Source organism: Cavia porcellus, unplaced genomic scaffold (genome assembly GCF_034190915.1).
Source record: "Cavia porcellus strain 051 isolate PalLab524CR breed Dunkin Hartley unplaced genomic scaffold, mCavPor4.1 scaffold_5, whole genome shotgun sequence".
NCBI lineage: Eukaryota > Metazoa > Chordata > Mammalia > Rodentia > Caviidae > Cavia > Cavia porcellus.
The window spans coordinates 28654835-28677814 of record NW_026947488.1 but is presented as its reverse complement, the minus strand read 5'-3'; the positions used below and the strand labels follow the sequence as shown (position 1 = coordinate 28677814).

General features: G+C 50.2%; 1 protein-coding gene and 1 long non-coding RNA gene across 5 annotated transcripts in view; one reads left to right on the top strand and one right to left on the bottom strand.

Moving 5' to 3' along the window:
- The first annotated feature begins 8322 nt into the window (after positions 1–8322).
- LOC134476017 (uncharacterized) overlaps positions 8323–22980 on the top strand; it is a 32830-nt gene continuing 18172 nt past the window's right edge. For all 4 annotated transcript variants that reach the window (XR_010047416.1, XR_010047415.1, XM_063248522.1 and 1 more), the window contains exon 1: positions 8323–8926. Coding sequence is in view for 2 of the 4 variants with exons in the window: in XM_063248522.1 (XP_063104592.1) it covers positions 8329–8926 (598 nt within the window). In the remaining 2 variants the exon portion in view is untranslated. The remainder of the gene's footprint in view (positions 8927–22980) is intronic.
- On the bottom strand, positions 14536–22474 carry LOC134476016 (uncharacterized). Its single transcript, XR_010047411.1, has 2 exons — positions 16491–22474; positions 14536–16176 (listed from the first exon to the last, which is right to left on the bottom strand). It is a non-coding gene; the product is annotated as an uncharacterized LOC134476016 (long non-coding RNA).

The following is a 22980-nucleotide window of genomic DNA, read 5'->3' as shown; positions in this document are numbered from 1 at the left end:
CTTGGCAGGGGACACCATGAGTCTGGAACCCCTCTGTCTGGGCAAACAGACAAAACTGGTCGCCTGGCTTCTGTTGACTCTCAGGGGTGGGCAGGATGTGCTTGTGTTACTGCTAGGAGACAGCAGGCTGTGGACCATGGCACAGGGTTGGTCCGTGTCTGTGCCTCCTCACCCGGCCAGGCCAGGCCACAGCACAGGCCAGGGACAGAGTGCTGATGGCGTCCGGCTTCCTGGAGGAGTGAATGAATGAAGCAAAGAGAAAAATCATGAAAGAACAAATATTAACCTCACCTCCAGGGAATCTTTCCTCAAAGGCCACCTTCTTTGAGGGACTGCCCCAGCCTGCCCTGTCCCCCACACCCCGTCCTGCTTACCTGGTTCCCTAGCACTAATCACCAAGTGATATCCCAGAGGGGCCGTCCTTCCCTCCAGTGCAGAGGCATAGGGCAGGCACTTGGTCTGTTCTAAACTACCCCCTTATCCTCACCACGACAGACATGGAACCAGAGCCCCGTGAGGCAGCACAGCCCCCTGCGGAGGAGGGAGCACGCAAACTCCAAAGCAGCCCCACAGTCCAGCGGAGGACAGGAAAATCCTCCTCATCGGAAGTGTCAGAGCCTGGCAGGGGCCCTGTTTGTTTCCCATCCCCAACCTGGGGCACAATGACACAGGTGGACAGGTCAAAAGGCTTTTAAAGCCACCCTGCCTTGGAGGGCTAAGAAATGGCAAAAAAATGGGCTTCAACCAGGTCCCTGCAGGACACTGCAGCTCTACTGGCCTGATCTGGACATAGGTGATTGCAGTCACCATGAGGGTGTCAGGAGGTGACAGGCAGTGCCAGGTGTGCTCAGGGTGGGTGTGTCTCTCTGTTGACCCCACCTCAGCATTTTTTTTCTTTTTCTTCTCCAGTGCTAAGGTTAGGAACCAGGGGCCACACCCCCAGCCACTTTTAGACTATGCTTTGGTTTTGTTTTTGTAACCGGGTATCGAACTCATAACCTTGCACTTGCCAGGCAGGCACTTGTGCCACTGAGCTAAAGCCCCAGCCCAGCTATGGCTATTTAAACTGGGTATGGTGGTATATATCTATAATTCTAGTACTCTGGGAGGCTGAGGCAGGAGAATCTCAAGTTTAAACCCAGCTTGGGCAACTTGGCAACTTAGCAAGTCACTGTCTCAAAATAAAAAAGGGCTGGTGATACGACTGAGTGCACAAGCACTGGGTTTAAACCCCAGTACCCCCTACACACACACTCTGTGGCTAGTGAAATTATGATATGGTCATAGCACACAGGGCAGCTGCCCAGTCCCAAGTGACCTGAATGGCCATGCCTGAGTCGGAACAGGACTGTGGGTTCCAGAGGGCTCCTGAGGTCCGAGGCTGGGGCTGTGTGTGGCTGGCATACTTCCCCCCTTTCACTCCCCACCAAAGGCGGGGTCTCGGTGAGTCCACCTCACAGACAAACGGAAAGGTGGGTCCTGCGGGTCCTCCCTACCTGGCTCCCCAAGGCCCCACAACCAAGCAGTAGTGGGGAAGGATCTGCCTCCCTGCGGATAGATGCTCATTATTGACGTGGAAAGATTTTCACAATGTCTTATTAAATGAAAAAGCAGCACATAGGCCAACAGAGCATAATTTGGAGGAGAATCATTAAACAGTAAGAGTCATCCCCAGATGATAGGATTATAGGCCTTACAACTTTTTTTCTTTTTCCTTCTGCTTAGCTGCATTGTGTGTGTGTGTGTGTGTGTGTGTGTGTGTCAGGGGGTGTCCTGGAGATTGAATCCAAGGCCTCATGCATGCTAGGCAAGCATGGACCACTGAACTACACCCCCAGTCTTTCTAATTTTTTAAGTAGCACTTTTATTGAGATATAACTCACATACCTTATAATTCACCCATTTAAAGCATGTTATTCAGGGCTGGGTATAATGGTGCAAACCTGTAATTTCAGCACTCAGGAGGCTGAGACGGGAAAATTGCTGCAAGTTCAAGGCCAATATGGGCTACATAGAGAGGTTTTTTTTTTTTTTTTTTTTTGTCGTTTTCCTTTTTATCGGTACCGGGGATCGAACTCACGACTGCCTGCTTGCAAGGCAGGCGCTTATGCCACTGAGCTAAATCCCCAGCCCTCTACATAGAAAGTTTTACACCAGCCTTAACTACATATATTATTCAAGGGTTTCTAGCATATTTATATAATTATGCACGTATCACCATAATGCTACCATTTTTTAAAATTTGAGACAGAATGTGGCTATGCAGTGTAGGCCAGTTTGAACTCATTATACGGCACAGGCTGGGCTCAAACGTGCAGTGGTTTTCTTGCCTCAGCCTTCCAAATGCTGGGCCTACAGGTGTGTACCACCGAACCCTGCCTCCTAAAACATTTTAGGATATTTTTACTATCCCTCAAAGAACGCTGCCCTCTAGCCCGGTATGGTGGTGCACGCCTATAATTCTAGCACTTGGGAGGCTGAGGCAGGAGGATCATTCCAAGTTTGAGATCAGCCTGAGCTACAAAGTGAGCTCAAGGCCAGCCTGAACTGTGTAGGGCCTGTCTCAAAAAGACAAAAAGAAAAAAGAAAAGAAAAAGAAAAATCCTGCCCTCAGTCCCCATTTTTCCCAATGCCTCTCTCCAACCCTAGGCAGCCACTTCCTGTCTATTCTGGAGATTTCACAGAGATGGATTCATACAATATGTGGTCTTTGCAACTTCTTTCACTCAGCATAGTGTTTTTAAGTTTCATTCATAGTGCAGCATGGACGTTATTCTTCTTCTTTATAGTCAGTAATATTCCCCCTTATATCTATCAGTTCATCAATTCAAAAGCATCCAGGTCGTTTGTATTTGGGGGCTACTAGAAATAAGACTCCTAGTGATTGTGAGCTTTTGTAGGAACACGTTTCTCATTGCTTGCGTATCCCCAGGAGGGCAGTTACAGGGTCGCATCTCTGGCTTGGCCTTTTGAGGACCTGCCAGACTGGCTTCTGGGGTCTTGCTTCCTGTCACTGCTGCATGAGGGCTGCAAGTCCTCTACCCCTGTCAACACTTGGTGTCGTCCATCTCCATCTAGCTGTGCTCAGGTGTGTGAAGTGGTACCTAATTGTGGTTTGGATCTGCATTTCTCTGATGCTAACCATGGTGAACATATTTCATTTGCTGATTGGCCATTTATACATTTTCCTGGAGAAACTCCTATTCCAATCCCAAGCCCATTGTTAAGTTGGGTTATTTGTGTCTTTATTGTGAGGTTATTGGAAGTCAGGTCTGGCTCAGCTTATCTACCCTCCTTCCCTTGGACCCTGCACCCATGCAAGTGTGTGCCTGGCCCCCAGGGCTGCCTTGAAGCACCTGGAGTCTCATCCCTGCTCTGGGCAGGCGAGGCCAGTACAGCACCTGGAAAAGCTCGCACTGCAGGGCGTGGGGCCCAGTGTGCTCGGATGGATGGGCAAGCAATGCTCTATCACTAGCAATCAGGAAGCCAAAGGGGAAGAAACAGCACACAGCAAACAGACCCCCCAGTCTCAGCCCAAGGAGGAAACCGCCGAGGCCCTCCCTATTCCAGGAGGTGGAGATAAAGCTCGGAGGGGTGAGAGCCACCAGCAACTGCTCCTCACTCACATCCTGGGTGGTGTGACCTATCTGGCCTGTTTTCACACTACTGATTGTCGGTCCACTGAGAAGAGGGGATCAGCAGGAGCCTTGGAACCATGTCCGCAGGGGCCCATAGGGGAGATGGCTGCTCCTGGGACACGGCCCTGTGCCCATTCCCCTACGCTGGTCCCAGAAACTCACTGCTTCATCACTGTGGGAGCCTCTTGAGCACCTGGCCCAGTCTGGCATAGTGGTGCACACCTGTAATCCCAGCACTCAGGAAGTTGAGGCAGATTTTGAGTTCAAGGTCAGCCTGGGCTACATACTGAGACCTTGCCTCAAAAAAACCAAACACAAACACAGATGCACAAGGTGCAGAAGGTGTGTTCAGCTCTGGACTCTGATTACCTTGGTTCAAATCCCAGCCTACATTCTCCCTGCCATGTGACTGTCGGAGAGTTACTTCCCTTCTCTGAGCCCCAGTTCTCCCACAGTTCCATCACAGAACAATGGAGACCGCCAGGCTAAGGGTAAAGTGAGACCTCACGTGGCCTCTTGGCAGGACCAGATTGCCCCCAGAGGTAGGCAGGGCGTCCCTAGGCCCTAGATTCAGATAAGGTGGCTATTAAACCTCACATAGCTCAGGTGTAGAGCACTTGCCCAACAACATTGCCAGCACCAAAATTGAAATATTTAGTAATTAAATAAAATGAAACACAAAAGCTGGGTGTGGTGGTGCACGCCGGCAATCCCAGCACTCAGGGAGGCTGAGACAGAAGTAGCACCATGAGCTGAAGGCCAGCCTGGGATACCTAAGGGAGGTCAAAGATAGGCTGAGCTACATAATGAGACCTTGTATCCAAAAACAACAACAAAACCCTTAAAACATTAAAAATGAATAAAAACAAACCAGACACACCAACACAGAGGCTAGAGCATCTCTTGCACCCTTTAACTTTCCTCGGACCCAGAATTCCTTGTGCCCGGACCCCTCCAGCTATGCCGTGTGGAAGGTGAGACCCACAGGCTGCCCCAGGACAAGGTCAGGGGCGAGGGCGATGGCGTAGGGCGAGTGCAGCCTCTTAAAACCAGACACAACGACCCGGGCGTGGTGGCTCATGCCTGTAATCCCAGCACTCGGGAGGCTGAGGCAGGAGGATCGTTGTGCATTTGAGACCAGCCTGGCTACAAAGTGAGCTCAAGGCCAGCCTGAACTGCATAGCAAGATCCCCGTCTCAAAAAAAAAAAAAAAAAAAGAAAGAAAAAGAAAAAAAGAAAGAAAGAAAGAAAAGAGAGAGAGAGAGAGACCAGAGGCAAGGAGAGGTTCGGAACCCCCTGCGAGAGGTCCGGCCGCGTGTCTGTACTGTCCTCTCTCGTGCCTATTGGCGCCCAGTGCCCCTTTCTGGCCGATATCTACCCAGCCTCCTCCTGACAAAACTCCAGTGGTCAAGGTCATTCCTCGCCCAAGCCTGCTCTGCAGCTCACAGGCAAAACCGGCGACCGGGGGATCCGAGAGCCGGAGATGTGCTGAACGACCCCGCCCCTGGGGGCATCTCGCGGCCTCTGCACCCCGGCAGCACCAAGCCCTGCTGGGGGATCAAGAGGGTCAGCGCGGAGGCTCGCTCAGCCCCCCTTGCAGCCGCCTCCGCTCCCTCCCGCAGAGCACACAGAACACCCAGCGCGGCGTCAGGCCGGGAGGCAGCGTCTGCCAGCGAGAGCGAGCGAGCGAGCAGCCTGCTAGAGAAGGGTTGCCAGACAGGAGCTGCGGGGTGGAGCCCTGCAGCCTCAGGCAGCGGCCCAGCGTGAGTGAGAGGCTGCATGACCTCAGGACCCGGAAGAGTGGGGACAGTGCCACTTTGAGATGCCCTCTGCTATCTCCCTGTCAGCCTCTCAGCATTTCTGAGTCTCTTCAGCCAGATTCCTCTCCCCAACAGCCTCTTCTGAGGCCCCGCGAGGTTTAGAAAATGAGATCCATCAGTTAGCTGGTCGGTAGACAATGCTGTTTACTGAACACTTACTATGTATCCTGTGCTATGTAAGAAGTTCTGTGCCTGGGATAAGATCTCAGTTCATTCTGACAGTAACCTCAATTTTCAGATGATTCGGAGGCTCACAGGGGTGAATTAATACACTCTGAGAAAGCAGGGCTCTGCCCCTCAGGACTGCTCTCCCTCAGCGGGGCATAACCACCCACAAACACTGCGGACCAGGTGCATAGGCTCTTCTCATTACTGGCCAGGTGCTCCACTCCAGAGTCACAAGGCTGGGAGGTTACGCCCCAAATCGCTGGGCACACATTGCAGATAAAGAAACTGGCATCTGGTTTCCCAATCAACGTCCTGGAGAATCTGGCTGATTGTGCCCCTCCTAATCTAACTATCGCCTGCAGGGGCAGCTGATAAGTCAGTGCTCTAAGCCACAGCCCACCAGCCGGAGGAGACCCTGCCAAGAGGAAGCCCTCCTCAGGGACCCAGCCCGTGCTGGCATCTGGCCTGCTCCTGGTCTCTTTGTCTGTGCCCAGTGGTCACACCTGGCTGCTCCCGAGCCCGCCTCCTCCCAGCATCCAGCTCACAGGCCTGCAAACACTTCAGGGTCCTGACGCACTACCTGAGACGGGCACTCTGACATCTTGGAGTTCCTGGGTCGGCCACCAAAGCCCAGCAGCTGTGGGCAGGGCTCAGTCTCCACCCACCACCTCCCTTATGCCACTCCAGGAGCAGGCACTGGCCTGCAGGGAGGACCATGACCCCAGAGCCAGCCCCTCAGGGCCCTTCCGCTGCCTCTTGTTGCTTTCCAGCCCTCCGAGAAGCTGGCTGTCTTTCTATCCCTGGTGATTTGTCCAAGGCTGGTGGTGGTAGAAACCACTCTTGGGTCTGGCTGACTCCAGAACACAGGATGGAGGTCAGGGCCAAGGGCTCCTCAGCTTCCCTGCCAGGCCCCGGAGGCTGGTTCTTCAAGCTCTGTGCCTCAACTTCCTCACCTGCACCACCACAGAACACACTCACTGCATATTAGCTGTGTGGCCTCAAGTGAGTTCCTTAATGTGTCTCTGTTTACTGGGATTTAACACAAGGCGCTTGGTATCCGCGTGGCAAGGACCCGTGTGATAGCAAACACACTCCTGTGTCCTGGTTTCCTGGCAGGGGACACCAGAGGCCTGGGACTCTCTGACTGTCCACTGTCACTGTGGTCCAGCCAGGCTGCCTGTCTGCTTCAGAAAGGAGCAGGAGACACAGGTCCCAGGCACACAACAGGCTCTGGTTTCAGTCTTCACATTCAAAAGGAAAGGAAAGGAGGAAGGAGGGCACGAAGGCAGGAAGGAAGGCAGGAAAGAGGAAGGAAAGAAGTCCCAGGAGTGACCTGTGGGAGGGACATTGAGTGGCAGGGGACCCTAATTCACCTATGTCTTGTTTTGTCCCTTCAGAATTTTGTTGCATACCTGGGTGTGGGTGTGTATGCCTGTAATCCCAGCACCCAAGAGGCTGAGGCAGGAGAATGGCCACTAGCTCAAGGCCAGCCTCTACTACAGTGAGTTCAAGGCCGGCCTGAACTACATAGCAAGGCTTTATCTCAAAAAACAACAAAGGAAACAATTTTTTGCTGCACAGGTGTTAGAGCTTCAAAGCTGATTACCGAGCCATTGAACTGAGCGGCCCTCCTGACTTGGCCTCCCGCTGACCAGAGCCTCCTATTGCGGGCCTAGCCCAACCCCCACATACACAGGGGGGTGCTCATTTATCGCGTGCTTCCTGTCTTCCACAGGAAGCCGAGCAGTCTCTTCTACCAAGCACAGGTCTGCCACTGGCCAGGTGACAGAGAAGGGCCTCTGTCCCCCACTGTCTCACCTGTAGGTGGCCAGGCTGTCCCTGCCCCGGTCAGCTGGGGGAGCATAATGAACGCACAGATGCGTGGGAAGTGCTGGTCTGGTCCAGCCCAGGGGCTCCTCCTCCCTCCTGTCCTTTAAAAGGGCTCCTTAAAAGGGAGCAGCCAGAGCTGGGGGAGCAGCTGCAGGGTTAGGAGCCTGCAGTAGCTCAGCTCCCCACTGACACCCAGCAGGGGACTGGGAGAAGGACGTGCACTGCACCCCTTCCTCCAGTGACTGAGGCCCCCCAAGCATCCTGCCACCTCAAGGCTCACCCTAAACACCCCACGCCCCTTCCCGCCTTCATTCCCACCTCTGGGCCTTTGCTGCACTGTGTTCCCTCCTGCCAGGCCCTTCCTCAGTCTCCCAAACCCCCCCCCTCTGGAAGGGTCCCCAGTCCCTGTTCTTTCTCCCTCTTCTCTTTTATATTTTTCACAGTACTTACCATTGCCTGAAACCGCCTTTTTTTTTATTTTTTATTTTTTACAATAAGCTTTTTTAGGAATGGTTTTGAATTCACAGAAAAGTTTCGAAGACAGTGCCCAGGGCAGTTTTTCCTGATGTTGACCCACTCTGACCCGAGTACGTTTGTCAAAGCCAAGCAGTGAACATGCGTGTTACCATTAGCTACGCGGCAGGCTTTGCTCGGCTGGAACTGTAGCTTCCTCTCTGGGTTTGCTCTTTCTCAGCTGCCTCCAGCTCCAGAGGTGAACTGGAAATCCGGAGGTTTTCTCTCCCTCTCCCACCCCCACCTGGCAATAGACGCTGATTGGATGCGAGGAGGAGCGCGGAGGGAGCAGGCAGCCAATGAGGGCGAGAACTTCCTCTGCCAGGCGTGGCTCCAGTCACTGAGGACAACAACGTATAATGGACCTGCCGGTGGTGGGGAAACTGAGGCACGGTGCCCTGAGATCACACAGATGGCAGTGCCAGAGTGGATGGGTTCTAATGCACCCCCTGCGACGCACTGAGCCCCCACCCAGGGTCGCAGAGCAAATGCTGGTCTGCAGCTTCCTGGGGACAGCAGGTGGCTCGCCCTTCCGTGACCAGGACACTGAGGCCGCGGAGGGGCCCGATTCGCCCCCCGCACACAGTGCACGGGGCCCGGCGCCACGGCCTCCTGGCCCTGCCCAGAAGAGCTCACGGTGCCCCCACCCCCGGGCGCCGGCTTTGCCCGGCTTTGGAGCAGAGGCGGGACTGCGGGTCACCCCGCCCTGCGCCCGCGAGCAGCACCGGGAGCCGCCGGCTGGAGCCTGGGTGCAGCGGGAGAGAGGTCCCGGCAGCCCCCGAAGGGCAGGGCCACCGTGCGGCGTGGGCAGGGCCTCATCCCCACCCCGTCCGTCCCGAATGCCCCGGCCAGCCTGGCACGGACCCCCCCCCAGCAACCCCCGCCGGTACCCCGGGACGCCGGTCTCCCTGAGCTGCCGGGCGTGGCCCCCCGGGGCGCGTTCCGGGGCAGCACCAGGTAGGGCGCAGTCGGGGACCCCGCTGGCCGTGCAGCCTCCGCCCGGGAGCTGGGGTGGGGGCGCTCTGCGCGGCTAATTAAGCAGTGACTGTGATGAATCGGGCGAGGCTGCCGCTTGCTAATTAAAGGTGCGGAGTCGCCCTGGTGAGGAGGAGGCAGGACAAGCTCGGGAGCCCCCGCGGCCGGCGGGAGCTGGGCCAAAGCCGCCGCTGCGCGGTTCGCCTGCGGCCCGGCCCCTTCCCGCTGCCCTATCTCGCCCGCGCACCTTGCAGCTGCAGCGGGGCCCCACTTCCCCCAGTGTCTTCACCCACCCGAAAGCTCTCCGGGTCCAGGATGGTAGGGGGGTCTGGGGGAGGAGCTGAAGACCCTGCCCGCGCCCCAGGGCCCCAGGCCTGCCGGCCGTTATTTATTTATTTATTTATTTATTTATTTATTTATTGTCTTTTAAAGACACCGCACTGTGTAGTTCAGGCTGGCCTTGAGCTCACGTTGTAGCCCAGACTGGTCTCAATTCACAGCAATCCTCCTGCCTCAGCCTTCCAAGTGCTGGGGTTGCAGACATGTGCTGGCACCAGGCTGCAGAGGAAGCCTTTAAAGAGCCCTTCCCACCCTAGCTCTGCATCCCAATGCTGAGCCCAGGAGGCCAAACAAGATGGAGGCTTGGAACAAGACCCGAAGATAACCTTTGGGATCTTAGATCCGAACTCTGGGGTACCATGGGTATCACTCAAATTCTGACAATATTCGATGTCAGCCTTGAGCCTGTCACCCCCCAGATACCACATGCTGCATGTGTGAGATATATATATATATATATATATATATATATATATATATTGCCCTTAGTATCCAAGGTTTGTATTTATCTCTTTGTTTTGTCTTTTTGAGACAGGGTCTCACTATGCAGTTCAGGCTGGTCTCCAACTCATTTTGTATCCCAGGCTGGCCTTGAACCTGATCCTCCTGCCTCAGGCTCCCAAGCACTGGCATTACAGGAATGGGTCATTCCAGTCTTGGGAAGGGGTGATTGGAACACATGATCTCTGACCCTTGCTGGTTCTGAGATAGGGGACAAAAAGGTCCCACGCTGCTGGCCCCGCCCTTGGTGGGTTCCAGGCAGAGCAAGTCCCATGGCTGAGAGACAGGCTCTGTGCTCAGCACTAGGGCTTCAGTCCCAGCTGCCCACATGGGACTTAGTTATCCTGTCTCAGTTTCCCTAACTGCAAAACTGGCGATGGCAGTGCTGCCTACTTGAAAGTGTCACTGAGGGAGCACTGGTGTCCAGGAGATGGGGGGGGGGCTGGGGGGAGGGCTGGGGGGGGCTCAGCCAGGGTCCCATTCAGCTTCAATGCCCACCTTGTTATGGGAGTCGCAGGACTTGGCCAGTGTGGCCTCTGTTCCACCCAAGGACGACCTTGAGGGAAAGGCCCTGGCAGAGCCACTCAGGCTCACCAGCCACCGCAGGCTCTGCCTAACCAGGCAAGAGAAAGAGCTGCTGCTGGACACCTAGCGGCTGAGGTGACCTTGGGACTCCCTCTGCCTCTGAGGGGCCCCATGTGGAAAGGGAGTGAACACACACAAAGGTGTCCTCCATGGGGATGGGGCACCAGCACCCGCTGTGCAAAGGGTCAGGGTGAGGGTGCTGGTTTGTCCCAGAGCCAGACTTGCAAATTTTGAAGCACATTCTGATTTTACTTGGAGGTGAAGTCAGCACGAAGGGCATGGGGTGCTGACAGAGCCCGCTCTGGGGCTCTGGGAAGTTCCCGGTGGGCCCTGACGTCCTTGATGCTGCTTCTGTGGTTCCGGTTTCTGTCACTCCAGAGATCCAGGAAGCCAGACATTGTGGTTCAGAGACCACGCTGTCCACCAGTCCATCTACATGCACAAGGGCCGTGATGTCCCCTGCCAGGGACACCCACTGGGGTGACCACATCCTGCCACACGGCAGTTGCAGCCTACCGTGGCTGTTGGTCCTGGGGCTGAGGCTGAGGCCGCTGGCCTTGCAGTGAAACCTCCGTCCCTCTCTCCTCAGAGAGCAGGGCTCAGCCAGAGGAACGTGGAGAGGGGCTGGGTAGATGGAGCCACAAGGAAGCCTGCAGCTCCTGGAAAACCTGCCTTCTTCGCAGCGTCCCCAGGGGCCCTGCGTGCGAGCTGCGTCAAATACCGGTCTGCGGCGCCCTCTGGTGGCTACTCTGGGTAGTGCCGAAAGCCGAGGCCACTAGGGATTTAAGGGTGGGTGGAGTATTTATTGGTAGTTGGTAGATTTCAGAGTGTACCACTCTTCCCAGCGCACAGATGGGAAAACCCAAAGGTTTTCCACACCCAACTTCAAAGCCAGCCTGAACTGCATAGTGCACCCTGTCTCAAAAAGACAAAAAAAAAAAAAAAAAATCAAGCAATCAATTGAGCTCAGAACTCCATGTGCCCCAGTACCTTTCTGCTGGTTCTCAAGGCATCCAGCCCAGGGGAGGAAAGGCTGGGGGTCCTACAAGGGAGCTGAGAGCAGCTGAGCACACCCTACTTCTCCCCGGCCACAGGAGAGACAGGCCCTCATCTCTGCACCTGGGGTTACCATGTTGGCAAGGAATAGGCCTCCCTGTTTTCCTGTGTGGAAGTGAGGATGGAACTGGCCTGTCCTGCAGTAAGCACTAGAGAGGGCTTTCCTGCAGCCAGGGACCTGCATAACGGTGCAAGATTGGGTCTCTAACGTCAGGGTTCAGGATCAAGGAAAGATATCCACTTTCTATTCAGTACTAGAAGTGCCAGCCGGGCACTTAAGCAAGGAAATGTCGCCCAGCGTACAACCTCTATTTGCAGATGATACGATTTCTGGATATATAAAATGCTAAAGAATCCACTAGAAAAATTAGGACTAATAAATGAATTCAGCAAAGCTGCAGGATATAAAATCAATATAGAAAAAAATCAATTGAATTTCTTTTGCTTGCAATGAACACTTCAAAAGTGTAATTAAATAATCTCAGCATTTGGGAGGATGACACAGGAGGATCATAAATTTGAGGCCAGGCTGGACTATCTAAACATTCTATCTCAGGCTGGGGATTTAGCTCAATGGCATAAGTGCCTCAAGGTCATGAGTAAATAAATAAATAAGTAAACTATCAAACAAAAACAAAAACAATACATTAAGAAAATAATCCTGGGGCTGAGGATTTAGCTCAGCGGCATAAGCACCTGCCTTGCAAGCAGGTGGTCGTGAGTTTGATCCCTGGTTCCGATAAAAAGTTAAAAAGTTAAAAAAAAAAAAAAAAAAAAAAAGAAAATAATTCTGTAGGGCCAGAGATTTAGCTCAGCGGCTCAAGTGCCTGCCTGGCAAGCACAAGATTGTGAGTTTCAATCCCTGGTACCAAAAATAATAATAATAATAATTCCATATATACTAACATCAAAAAGAATGAAATGCTTAAGGATAAATATAACAAAGGAAGTATAAAATATACACCCTGGAATCTGAAAAACATTGCTAAAAAACTAAAGTTGATGGACAGGAATGTAGCTCAATAACAAATGCCTGCCTGGCAAGAACAAGGCCCTGACTTCCATTCCTAGTACCAAAAAAATTAAAGTTAACCTACAAAAATGAAAAGCATCACATATTCATGGACCTAAAGACCTAACTTTTTATTTATTTATTTATTTATTTTGATACCACGGATTGAACTCAGGAACTCAAGCTTAGTAGGCAAGTGTTTGAGCCACTGAGCTAAATCCTCTGTCCTATAACTTTGGTGTTTTTTTTTTTTCTTGTTTGTTTGTTTGTAAGAGGATCTCACTATGTAGTTCAGACTGGCCTTGATTTCCCAGAGAACCTCCTGTCTCAGGCTCTTGAGTGCTAGGATTACAAATATGTGCCACTATACTCGGACCTAATATTATTAAAATGGCAAAACTCCAATTAGCCTTCAGTTCAACATAAACCTCATTAACATTCCAACTTAGTACTTTTTTTTCTTTGGTGCTAAGGATCGAAGCCAGGGCTAGGATTCACTTGCCCAGTAAGTGTTTTACTGCTGAGTTTTAACCCCAAATCCAGAACCTGGTTCTTCACAGAAACTGACAAGTTGGTTCTAAACTTCATCTAGAAAGACAGGCACGGTGGTCACCTGTAACCCTAGCACTCAGCAGGCTGAGACAAGAGGATCAAGGATTCAGATCTAGCCTTGACTACATAGTGAGACACTAGCTAAAAAAAAAATTTAAATAAAATAGAATACAATACATATAAAATTTAAAATACTCAGAATGGCTAAAATAACCTTGGGAAAAATTAGTGTTGAAGATCCATACTTCCAATTTCAAAAATTTCTACAAAGCTAGAGAAATCAAGACAGTGTGGTATACAGGAGGGCAGAGATAGATATCAATGGAATAAATCAATCAATCTGAAGGTTTGTGGTCAACTGAGGCCACTGAGGCTGCCAATAAGGGTACCAAGACCACGCAGTAGGGAAAGGACAGTTTTTCAACAAGATGACCAGATACCCTCACACAAAGGAAGGAAGCTGGACCCCTACCTCACAAGAGGATCATTGTGAGTTTGAGACCAACCTGGTCTACAAAGTAAGCTCAAGGGCCAGCTGGACTGCACAGTGAGACCCTGTCTCAAAAAGACAAAAAAAAAAAAAGAGCTAAAAGAAAGTACAGGCCCAGTTATTGTGGTGCATGCTCATAATCCTAGCACTCTAGGAGGTTGAGGCAGGAGGACTAAAAATTGTAGCCCAGCCTGGACAACCTAGCAAGATCCTGTCTCAAGATAAAAGGTTACATATGTGTGATGTATGTGTGTATGCATTTTTCAGTTCTGCAAATTGAACCCAAGACTTTCACAGGGAGCTACATCCTCAGCCCTCTTTTTTATGTTTTTTAAGATACAAAAATTAGCTGGGAATTTAGTTCAGTGGCATAAGCGCCTGCCTGGCAAGCGCAAGGTCGTGAGTTCAATCTCTAGTACTGAAAACAAAACAAAACAAAAAAAAGATATAAAAATTTAAAAGGGCAGATGGAATAGCTCAGTATGAAAATTCTTGGTTCAATTCTTAGTACTGCTAAATAAAACAAACACAAATTGATGGGCTGGGGTGTAGCTCAGTAGTAGAAGGCCCCTGGGTTCAACTACCAGGAGCACCAAATATTTTTTTGTTCGTATTAAAATATTGCTTGTAAAGGACTTTTTTTTCATTGCTAGGAATTGAGTCAGGGTCCTGCGCATGATGTCCCAGACTCCATCCACCACTGAGCTGCATTCCCAGGGCTATAGTATTGTTCATAACAACATAAAGCCTGGAAATAAACTGGGTGTCCTGCCTCAGCCTCCCAGGTAGCTGGGATTATGTGTAGGCACACTCACCCTCCATCATTTTTAATGGCTCCATTGTTCCATTGCAGAGGTGGACATGACTGACCATTTCCCGGCTGATGGACACCGAGTTTATTTTCAGGCTTTTGCTGTTATGAACAAGGCAAGACTAGCAGTTCCAGGTCAGCCTTGATGATTTAGTGAGACCCTGTCTCAAACTAATTTTTTTTCATTATCAACATTGTCTTTTACTTAAAAGTTCATCTCTAGTTCAGTATGGAGTCAAAACAAATTTTTTAAAATGTATTTTTATTTTATTTTATTTTTTTGTCTTTTATGGGTACCAGGGATCGAACTCACGACTGCCTGCTTGCAAGGCACTTATGCCACCGAACTAAATCCCCAGCCCCCAAAACAAATTTTTAATTTATGTATTTATTCTTATTTTAAAGGAAACAAAACAATAAAATGAAACAAAACAGTGATAAGATGGTAGGAAGCCTACAATCCTTACTATACTGCATATTCTGTCCTCTAAGTAGTTGCCCAGCCCAATCCAAAAACGGGCACCTGAGATGAATACACACTTTTCTGATGAAGAAATACAAATAGCAAATAAATACATGAAAAATGTTCAACCTCACTGGTCATTCAAGACATGCAAATTAAAACAACACTGAATTCTACCTCACCCCAGAAAGAATGGCTAGTATTAAGAAATCAACCAATAACAAATGCTGGAGGGGCTGTGGGGACAAAAGGAACCCTTCTCCACTGTTGGTAGGAATGCAGACTGGTGCAACCACTGTGGAAATCAGTGTGGAGATTCCTCAAAAACTAGGACTGGAGGTCCCTTTCAACCCAGCTATTCCCCTTCTGGGTATCTTCCCAAAAGAATTAAAAACACCATACCACAGTGATATATGTGCACCCATGTTTATAGCAGCACAGTTTATATAATAGCCAGATCTTGGAAACAACCTAAATACCCATTGACTGAAGGATGGATAAAAAATATGTGATATTTCTATACAATGGAATACTACTTAGCCATAAAAATGAAAACTGGACACTTTTATAGGTAAATGGATGCACCTTGAGGACATACTCATTAGTAAAATAAATAACACACATATCAGAGGCTGGAGGTTTAGCTCAGCGGCATAAGCACCTGCCTTGCAAGCAGGCAGTCGTGAGTTTGATCCCCGGTACCGATAAAAAGGAAAAAGACAAAAAAAAAAAAAAAAAAAATAACACACATATGTAAACATTGTATTGCTTCATTAGTGTGACAAGCTGAAATTAAAAAAACACATGTATATGTATGGATATATATATATGTGTGTATATAAAAATAGTTAAGATAGTTAACTGTTCACTGAAGAAAAAGATTTGTGCTGCTGCTGTTCAGACAATTGAATGCAGATGTCTTGGGCTCTGGGTGAATGATTTGGGGATGACAATGTGCAATGTATGTACCATTGTTACCCCCTGATTGATGTGCCTTGAAATTTTATTGTAGTTTTTTCCTTTTTATGTCTGAATAAAATGGATTTGAAAAAAAAAAGAAAGAAACCAAAACCAAATCATATGCTTGCCAGTGCTCTGTTGGCAAGACTATTTTATCCGTGTGATAATGATACGTGTTTTTATGATAGGAATGAGATATATTGTTATACTGCGTATAAATGATCTCCAGAATATACTGTCAACCTTAAAGTGAAAAAAAATTGAAAAAAAAAGCATAAAATAACTAAATAAGTAGTTGCTCCGACTCCTGGCTTCAGGCTGGCTCACAGGCAGGGCTCAGTTTCCATGCTGGTTCTCCCCATTCCACACTCTCCAAAATAGAATTTTTTAAAGGCTGGGGAATGTCGTACAGTGGTAGAGCATTTTCCTGGCATGTTCAAAGCCCTTGTTTTGATCTCCAACACTAAAAGAAAAAAAAAGTAATAAAAAAATAAGCTCATTGAAGAGAAAGGTTTGTGCTAGTATCATTCAGAAAATTAAATGCAGATGTATTATACTCTGGGTAACTGATTTGAAGATAATGAGACTTAATATTACCATTGTTATTCCCTAATTATCATGTTTTGAAATTTTATTTTTCTCTCTTAAGAAAAAAAAGATAGGGGCTGGGGATTTAGCTCAGCGGCATAAGCACCTGCCTTGCAAGCAGGCGGTCATGAGTTCGATCCCTGGTACCGATAAAAATGAAAAAAAAGACAAAAAAGAAAAAAAAGTTACCTGGTTATGGTGGTCCATGCCTGTAATCCCAGCACAGTCTAGAAGCTGAGGCAAGAGGATCACCTTGAGTTTGAGGCCAGTTTGGGCTACACAGTGAGCACAAGGCCAGCCTGAAACACATAGTGAAAACCTGTCTCAAATAAAATAAAATGAAAAAGGTACATTTACAGTCTAGGGGTGCACACTTCAGTGATAACCATAAAGAAAGCGACTGTCTCAGAAGTTGGGGGCTGGGATGTGGCCCAGGTCACAGCTCTAGTTTAGCTGGGGTTGCGTGCCCAGTGCTGCACACAAGCTGAACAATGGTCAGGGGGCTGGACACAGAGAGCTGTGACTGAGTTGGGACACAGGGCTTCGAGGGCAGCTGGCCAAGTCCTGTATCCTCATCTGCTGGTTCCAAGGGTGTTTGCCCTACAATTATTTTACGTGTACTTTCTGTATGTCATATTTCACAATAAAAAAAGGTTGTTTTTTAAAAATTTTTTTTTCTCTTTTTGTTTTTTACCGGTACCAGGGATCAAACTCATGACTGCCTATTTGCAAGGCAGGTGCTTATGCCGCTGAGCTAAATCCCCAGCCCCCAATAAAAAAGGTTTTAAAATAAAGTATAATTGTTACAATTTTTTTGTCAGTTTTTTGACACAGGGTCTCACTATGCAGCCCAGGCTGGCAATACTCCTGCCTCAGCCTCCCAAGTGCTGGGACTACAGATATGTGCCACTACTCTTAGGTAGAAATATTCCATTAAGGGCCATGGATTTAGCTCAGTGGCATAAGTGCCTGCCTAGCAAATGAAAGGTCGTAAGTTCAATCCCCAGCACCCCCCAACAAAAAAGAAATGTTCCCTACATGTTTTTATGAGAGATAGGGATGCAGAGTGCTCTGGGTTTGTATTTTACTGAGTACTCCAATTTATTTTTCCCATAATAAACAAGAATTACTCTCACAGGCAGAAAGAAACCTACAGTGTTTTCGTAGGCCTCTCTGGGAGCTCCCATCCCAGGGCAAAGCTGCTGGCCACAGGGGTGGGAGACCCAGCGCACAGCCCGCCGGACCTGACCACAGCTGCAGCTGCAGCCCAGCCCCCACCTCGGCTGCCTGGTGCCTGGGGGCAGCCGGTGGCAGCTGCAGCAGCGCAGCCCTCCCCAGCCCCCTCCGGCAACGCTGGGAATGCATTTCTAGCTTGACGAAGGTCACCCTGCTGCCGCCTGCGCCACTGTCCTATCTGAGCAAGGAGAAGCCCTGGGCAGGAGGCCTGGGGCGTGAGGGACGTCCTCAACCTGGCTTTGCTTCTGCCAGCAAAAACCAACAAAGGAATCCTTCCTGCCCAACACAGAGAAGGCCGCACTGCGAACAGGCCAGGCGCGCAGGCCGGGTGGGGCTCATGGCTTCCCATTTCATCTTCCTGATGAGCTGCAGTAATGAGGGGGATCCCGGGCTCCGGGTGCAGATGGACAAATGGGGCCCCGGGTGCTGGCGGTGGAGACACCGGGGGCAGCTGCTGAGGGCCACAGTCAGGGTTAGGCTAGGCGACCTAAGCAGGCCTTCCCAGGAGCCCTGAGGGGCGAGTGGACATCCAGGGACACACCAGCAGGACAGGAGCAGGCTAGGGCCCATGCTCCTACCTGTTTTGGGATTTTTGTCTTTTTTAGACAGTTCACTATGCAGTTCAGGCTGGCCTTGAACTCACAGTGATCCTCCTGCCTCAGCCTCCTAAGGGCTGGGATTATAAGTGTGGGCCACCACACCCAGCCCACACTTCTACCTACATTTTAGAAGTGGTCTTGTATTAATATTATACATAGCTAGATTTACATACTTCCCTGAAGAAGCCTCACATTATTGGTATCAGTCTTTTGAGATTTCCCATACAAATAAATCATTATATCATAGGGGTGAACCATCCTCTGCCACCCACTAAAACTAACACTAAGACTAAGACTATCAACTAAGGTTATCAACTAAGGTTAATGATGTCTTCCATATGCCCTTGCCATACTGTATTAATATTAGTTAAGTGGCTCTGCTACTTTTAATCTTACTGGCTGATTATGATTTGACCCATGTTGTATCCACCTTGTGACTTTGCTGTATAAAACTTCCTTTGAGAAACTGGCTCATTGGTAACCCACTCAGGACCCCTCCTATCTCTTGGGACCTACTCCTATTCCTCAATAAATTTTCCTGGGTTTCTTGTTTGTTTATTTGAGACGAGTCTCACTATGTAGTCTAGGCTGGCCTTGAACTCCTTTGGATCAAACTCATGACCTTGTGCTTCCCAGGCAGGCACTTAGGCTACTGAGCTAACTCCTAAAGCCCTGGCCCTGAACTCATTCTGTAGCCAAACTGACCTCAAACTTGCAGTGATCCTCCTGCCTCAACCTCCCCAGTGCTGAGAGTGAATTTTCCTACTGTTCACCTCCACTGGTCCTTAGAATTCATTCTTTGACTTTGGGGAACATGAACTCGGCCTGTCCAACATCTAGCAGGTTGGGAGTGACATAGTTTTTCCCTATATCATCATAATCTGAGCAGGGTGGGTGACAGTGGCCACACAGTTCTGTCATCTCGCTTGGTGCTCTTAGCTGACCTGCAGGGCTTTAGCCCAATTTCATTTCCCTTAATTTAAAGCCTGGAAGCCATGCCTGTAATCCCAGCACTCTAGGAGGCTGAGGCAGGATTACAAATTCAAACCCAGCCTGGGCAATTCAGTAAGACCTTGTCTCAAAATCAAAAGAACACAAAGGGTTGGTAGTGCAGGTCAGTGAGAAGCCCTGGGTTCAATCCTCAGCTCCCTGCCCGCCACAAAGCCTGGAAGCCCAGGAAACAGTGACAGGAAGTGGAGCACCCGGCTCTATCCTGGGCAGCCTGCTGAAGGCTGCCTGGAGCCGAGCACCAGGGCGGCAGAGAACAGCACTGCAGAGGGGCCGGGCCACCTCCAGCTGGGCCCAGCTGCACTGTGTGCCCTTGGCGGCAGAAGGGGCACAGAGTGACAGCACAGGCAAGGTACCCGGGTCAGATGCCAGGGTCTTGGGGATCCCAACCCTCTGCTCCCTGCGTGGCCAGCCCCAGTCCAAGGCCATCCAAGCCCCTCATCAGCCGACACAGGGGACACCAGACACCAAGGAGGGCAAGTGACCTGTGGAGTCACATGGTTGGGAGTCTAAAGCTCCCCCATGGTCAGTTCTGGCCGTGAGGAAGGGAAGGAGGACGAGAACACACAAGCCCTCAGGGAGAGGGGGGCAAAGCAGAGAAACACTCCCAGTCCACCTCGCAGGACTTGATGCTCCTTCAGTTCACCTGGCCTCCATCATCTACGCACTGAGGACCCTCTCCCTGTGCCCATTGCTCTGCTGGCCACTGGGGGCTCCAAGATAAGCAGTGCTCATCTTTGTTCTCAGAGAACTCACAGCACAGGACAGAATGAAAAGGAAAATTGAAGCTCTTGTTTGGTTTTTTGAGACACTATGTAGTTGAGCCTGGACTTGAACTGATGGTGATCCTCCTGCCTCAGCCTGCCAGGTACTAGGATTAGAGGTGTAAACCACTATGCTGGTGACTGATTCCTGAAGTACTGGATATTGAATCCACTGAGCTTCATCCCAGCCCTTTTAAAATTCTTTTTTTTTTTTTTTTTAACTTTTTATCGGTACCGGGGATCGAACTCATGACTGCCTGCTTGCAAGTCAGGCGCTTATGCCGCTGAGCTAAATCCCCAGCCCTACCTTTTAAGATTCTGAGGCCATAGCTAGGCATGGTGTCATATGCCTGTGATCCCAGCACTAGGGAGGCTGAGACAGGAAGATTGCCCTAAATTGGATGCCAGCCTGGGCTACATAGTGAGTTCAAGGTCAACCTGCACTACACAGTGAGGCATTGTCTCAAAAAAATAAAAGTAAAAAAAGTGTGGGGGTGTGGATGCAAACGCTGTGGGTTCAGTCCCCTGTATATGGCAGAATCAATTTAGCAGGGTGAACAGAGGAACTAGAAGGGCTAAGTGAATTATTAATAGCCTATTAGCGAGTCATTAAATACTTTAAAGAAAATCTCACAGCTTCCAGGAGGGCTCAGGACAGTGCAGTGCAGGGAGAGCCCACCGGGTCACAGCGAGCTGCAGGCTGCACAGCGCAGGGCTGCGGGAACCGGAACCGGAACCGGAATCGGAACCGGATGGCTCTCATTTTCTCCTTTTCTACCTTCCTATAGTTTCCAGATTTTACAAGGAGTATGAATTGCTTTTATAATTAGACATAAAACAAAGGAGGCTAACTGGGGGCTGGGGCTGCGTCTGCGGCACTGCGGGCTGCTGGTCTCCGCTGACCCCAGCCCATCCTCCTAGCCAGCAGCCCAGCCTGGCCGACGCAGAGTCCAGGACAGCGGCAGGGAGGCCGGGTGCACTAGCCACCTCTGCGCGATGGGCCTGTGGAAGGTCACCGGTAGGCCATAAATTTCCTGGCTGGGATGCAGCCAGGATACACATTCCGTATCTACCGCACAAGAGAAGCCATCTTCTTTGTCCCTCCCTTTCTTCTTTCTTAGCGGGGTGAGGTGGGGGGGGGGCAGTGCGGGATCTTGCTGTCTGGCCCAGGTTGGGCTTACACCCACTATGTAGCCTTGACTTGAACTCACGGTCCTCCTGCCTCAGCCTCCTCAGTGCTGGGATTACAGGCGCCTGCCACACTGGCTGCCTATTTTTCCACACTGTGGGAACTGCTGAGCGCTGCAGAAGGCCTAGGAGAGAGCTCTGGCCCTCATCACTTGTGCTCTGACCGGACAGGCTCTCAGCATCTCCACCTGGAATGCTATTCTTGGGCTCCCGGGTCTCCTTTCTGGGCCTCTGACCTGAGCCCCCTGGGTTTCATCACTCTGGACATGAGGGCCTGAGGGCTCTGTTCCCTGCCTTAGAAAAGCCCTGAGTTAATCCTGAAGCAGGCTGGGGAAAGGACCACGGTAGGAGGCTGCCCAGCCCTGGGGGGATGGGGTGTAGGGGGATGCCTTTTCATGCCACCCCAGATGGAAGGAGGCCAGGCTTCCAGAGAAGGGGCTCCCTGCTCACCAGAGCTGCATGAGATGGGCAAGTCCCCAGGACCTCTCCTGCTTCCCAGGCTATTTCTGCAGCAGGCCACCTCCAACCCACCTGAACCCCAGTGGCTGCCCTTTGCACAGTGCTGGGGTCCCCCTCATCCAGATCCTGTGTAACTGGGGTTCTCAGAGAGGAAAGAGACCGAGGCAATGATTTAAGTCCTCCCTGAGTGTGACAGCCTGTGGGCCTGCGGATGTGGCTGCAGGCCAGGGCTGCTGTTCCAAGGCTCTTCTCCGTCTCTGCACAGGGTCCTGTTCCTGCTGCCCACACAGCCTGTCCTCTGTCCTCACCTCCCTAGGCACTGAGTGACGCCTCTCTGAGTGCAGAGCCACAAGGCCTGCTGAGCTATGGCAGCTGGGCACAGATGGACCCTGCCCTGCAAAGTCCAGGTTCACCTGGCCCCACTGGCCATAGTGGAGGGCCAGGCACACAGCCACCACTGCTTGGTGCTTGGCCCAGCTGCCAATTTAGTTCTTGTGACAAAACCTGGGGGAGACACCTGACTTCCCCAGTCACTGGGATTATAAATCCGTGCCACCATGTGTAGTTCATGTGGGGAATTCTAAAGTAGCCACAATAAAAAGTAAAAAGAAATAGTGACCTAATTTTAATAATGTCTCATGTAACCCAATATATCTAAAACATTATCACTAAGGGGCCAGGGATTTAGCTCAGTGGCACAAGCTCCTGCCTGGAAAACACAAGGTCCTGAGTTCAATGCCCAGTACCAAAAAATAAATAAAATAAAATATTCATTTCAATGAGATCATGTGTATCCCTTCTTTGTATTCTGGCTTAGCAATACAGTATATGCATTTTTATTTATTTATTTTTTCCCATACTGGGGATCAAATTTTCGACTTTGCATTTGCCAGGCAGGCGCTTATGCCACTAAGCTAAATCACCAGTCTTAAAAAAAGGGGGGGGGGGGCTGGGGATTTAGCTCAGCAGCATAAGTGCCTGCCTTGCAAGCAGGCAGTCGTGAGTTCGATCCCCAGTACTAATAAAAAAAGGAAAAAGACAAAAAAAGTGGGGGGGGGGTCCTGGGGATTTAACTCAGTGGCATAAGCACCTGCCTGGCAAGTGTGAGGTCATGAATTCGACCCCCAGTACCACAAAAAAAAAAAAAAAAGTAATTCCCAGCCTGTTTATTTTTACTTTTTTTTTTTTTTTTTTTTTTTTTTTTGGTGCCAGGGAGCGTTTGCCAAGCAGGCACTTACACCACTGAGCTAAACCTCCAGCCCAGCCTATTTATTTATTTATTTATTTATTTATTTATTTTTGTCTTTTTCCATTTTATTGGTACCAGGGATTGAACTCACGATTGCCTGCTTGCAAGGCAGGTGCTTATGCCGCTGAGCTAAATCCCCAGCCCCCCAGCCTATTTATTTTTAAAGCAGTGGCAAA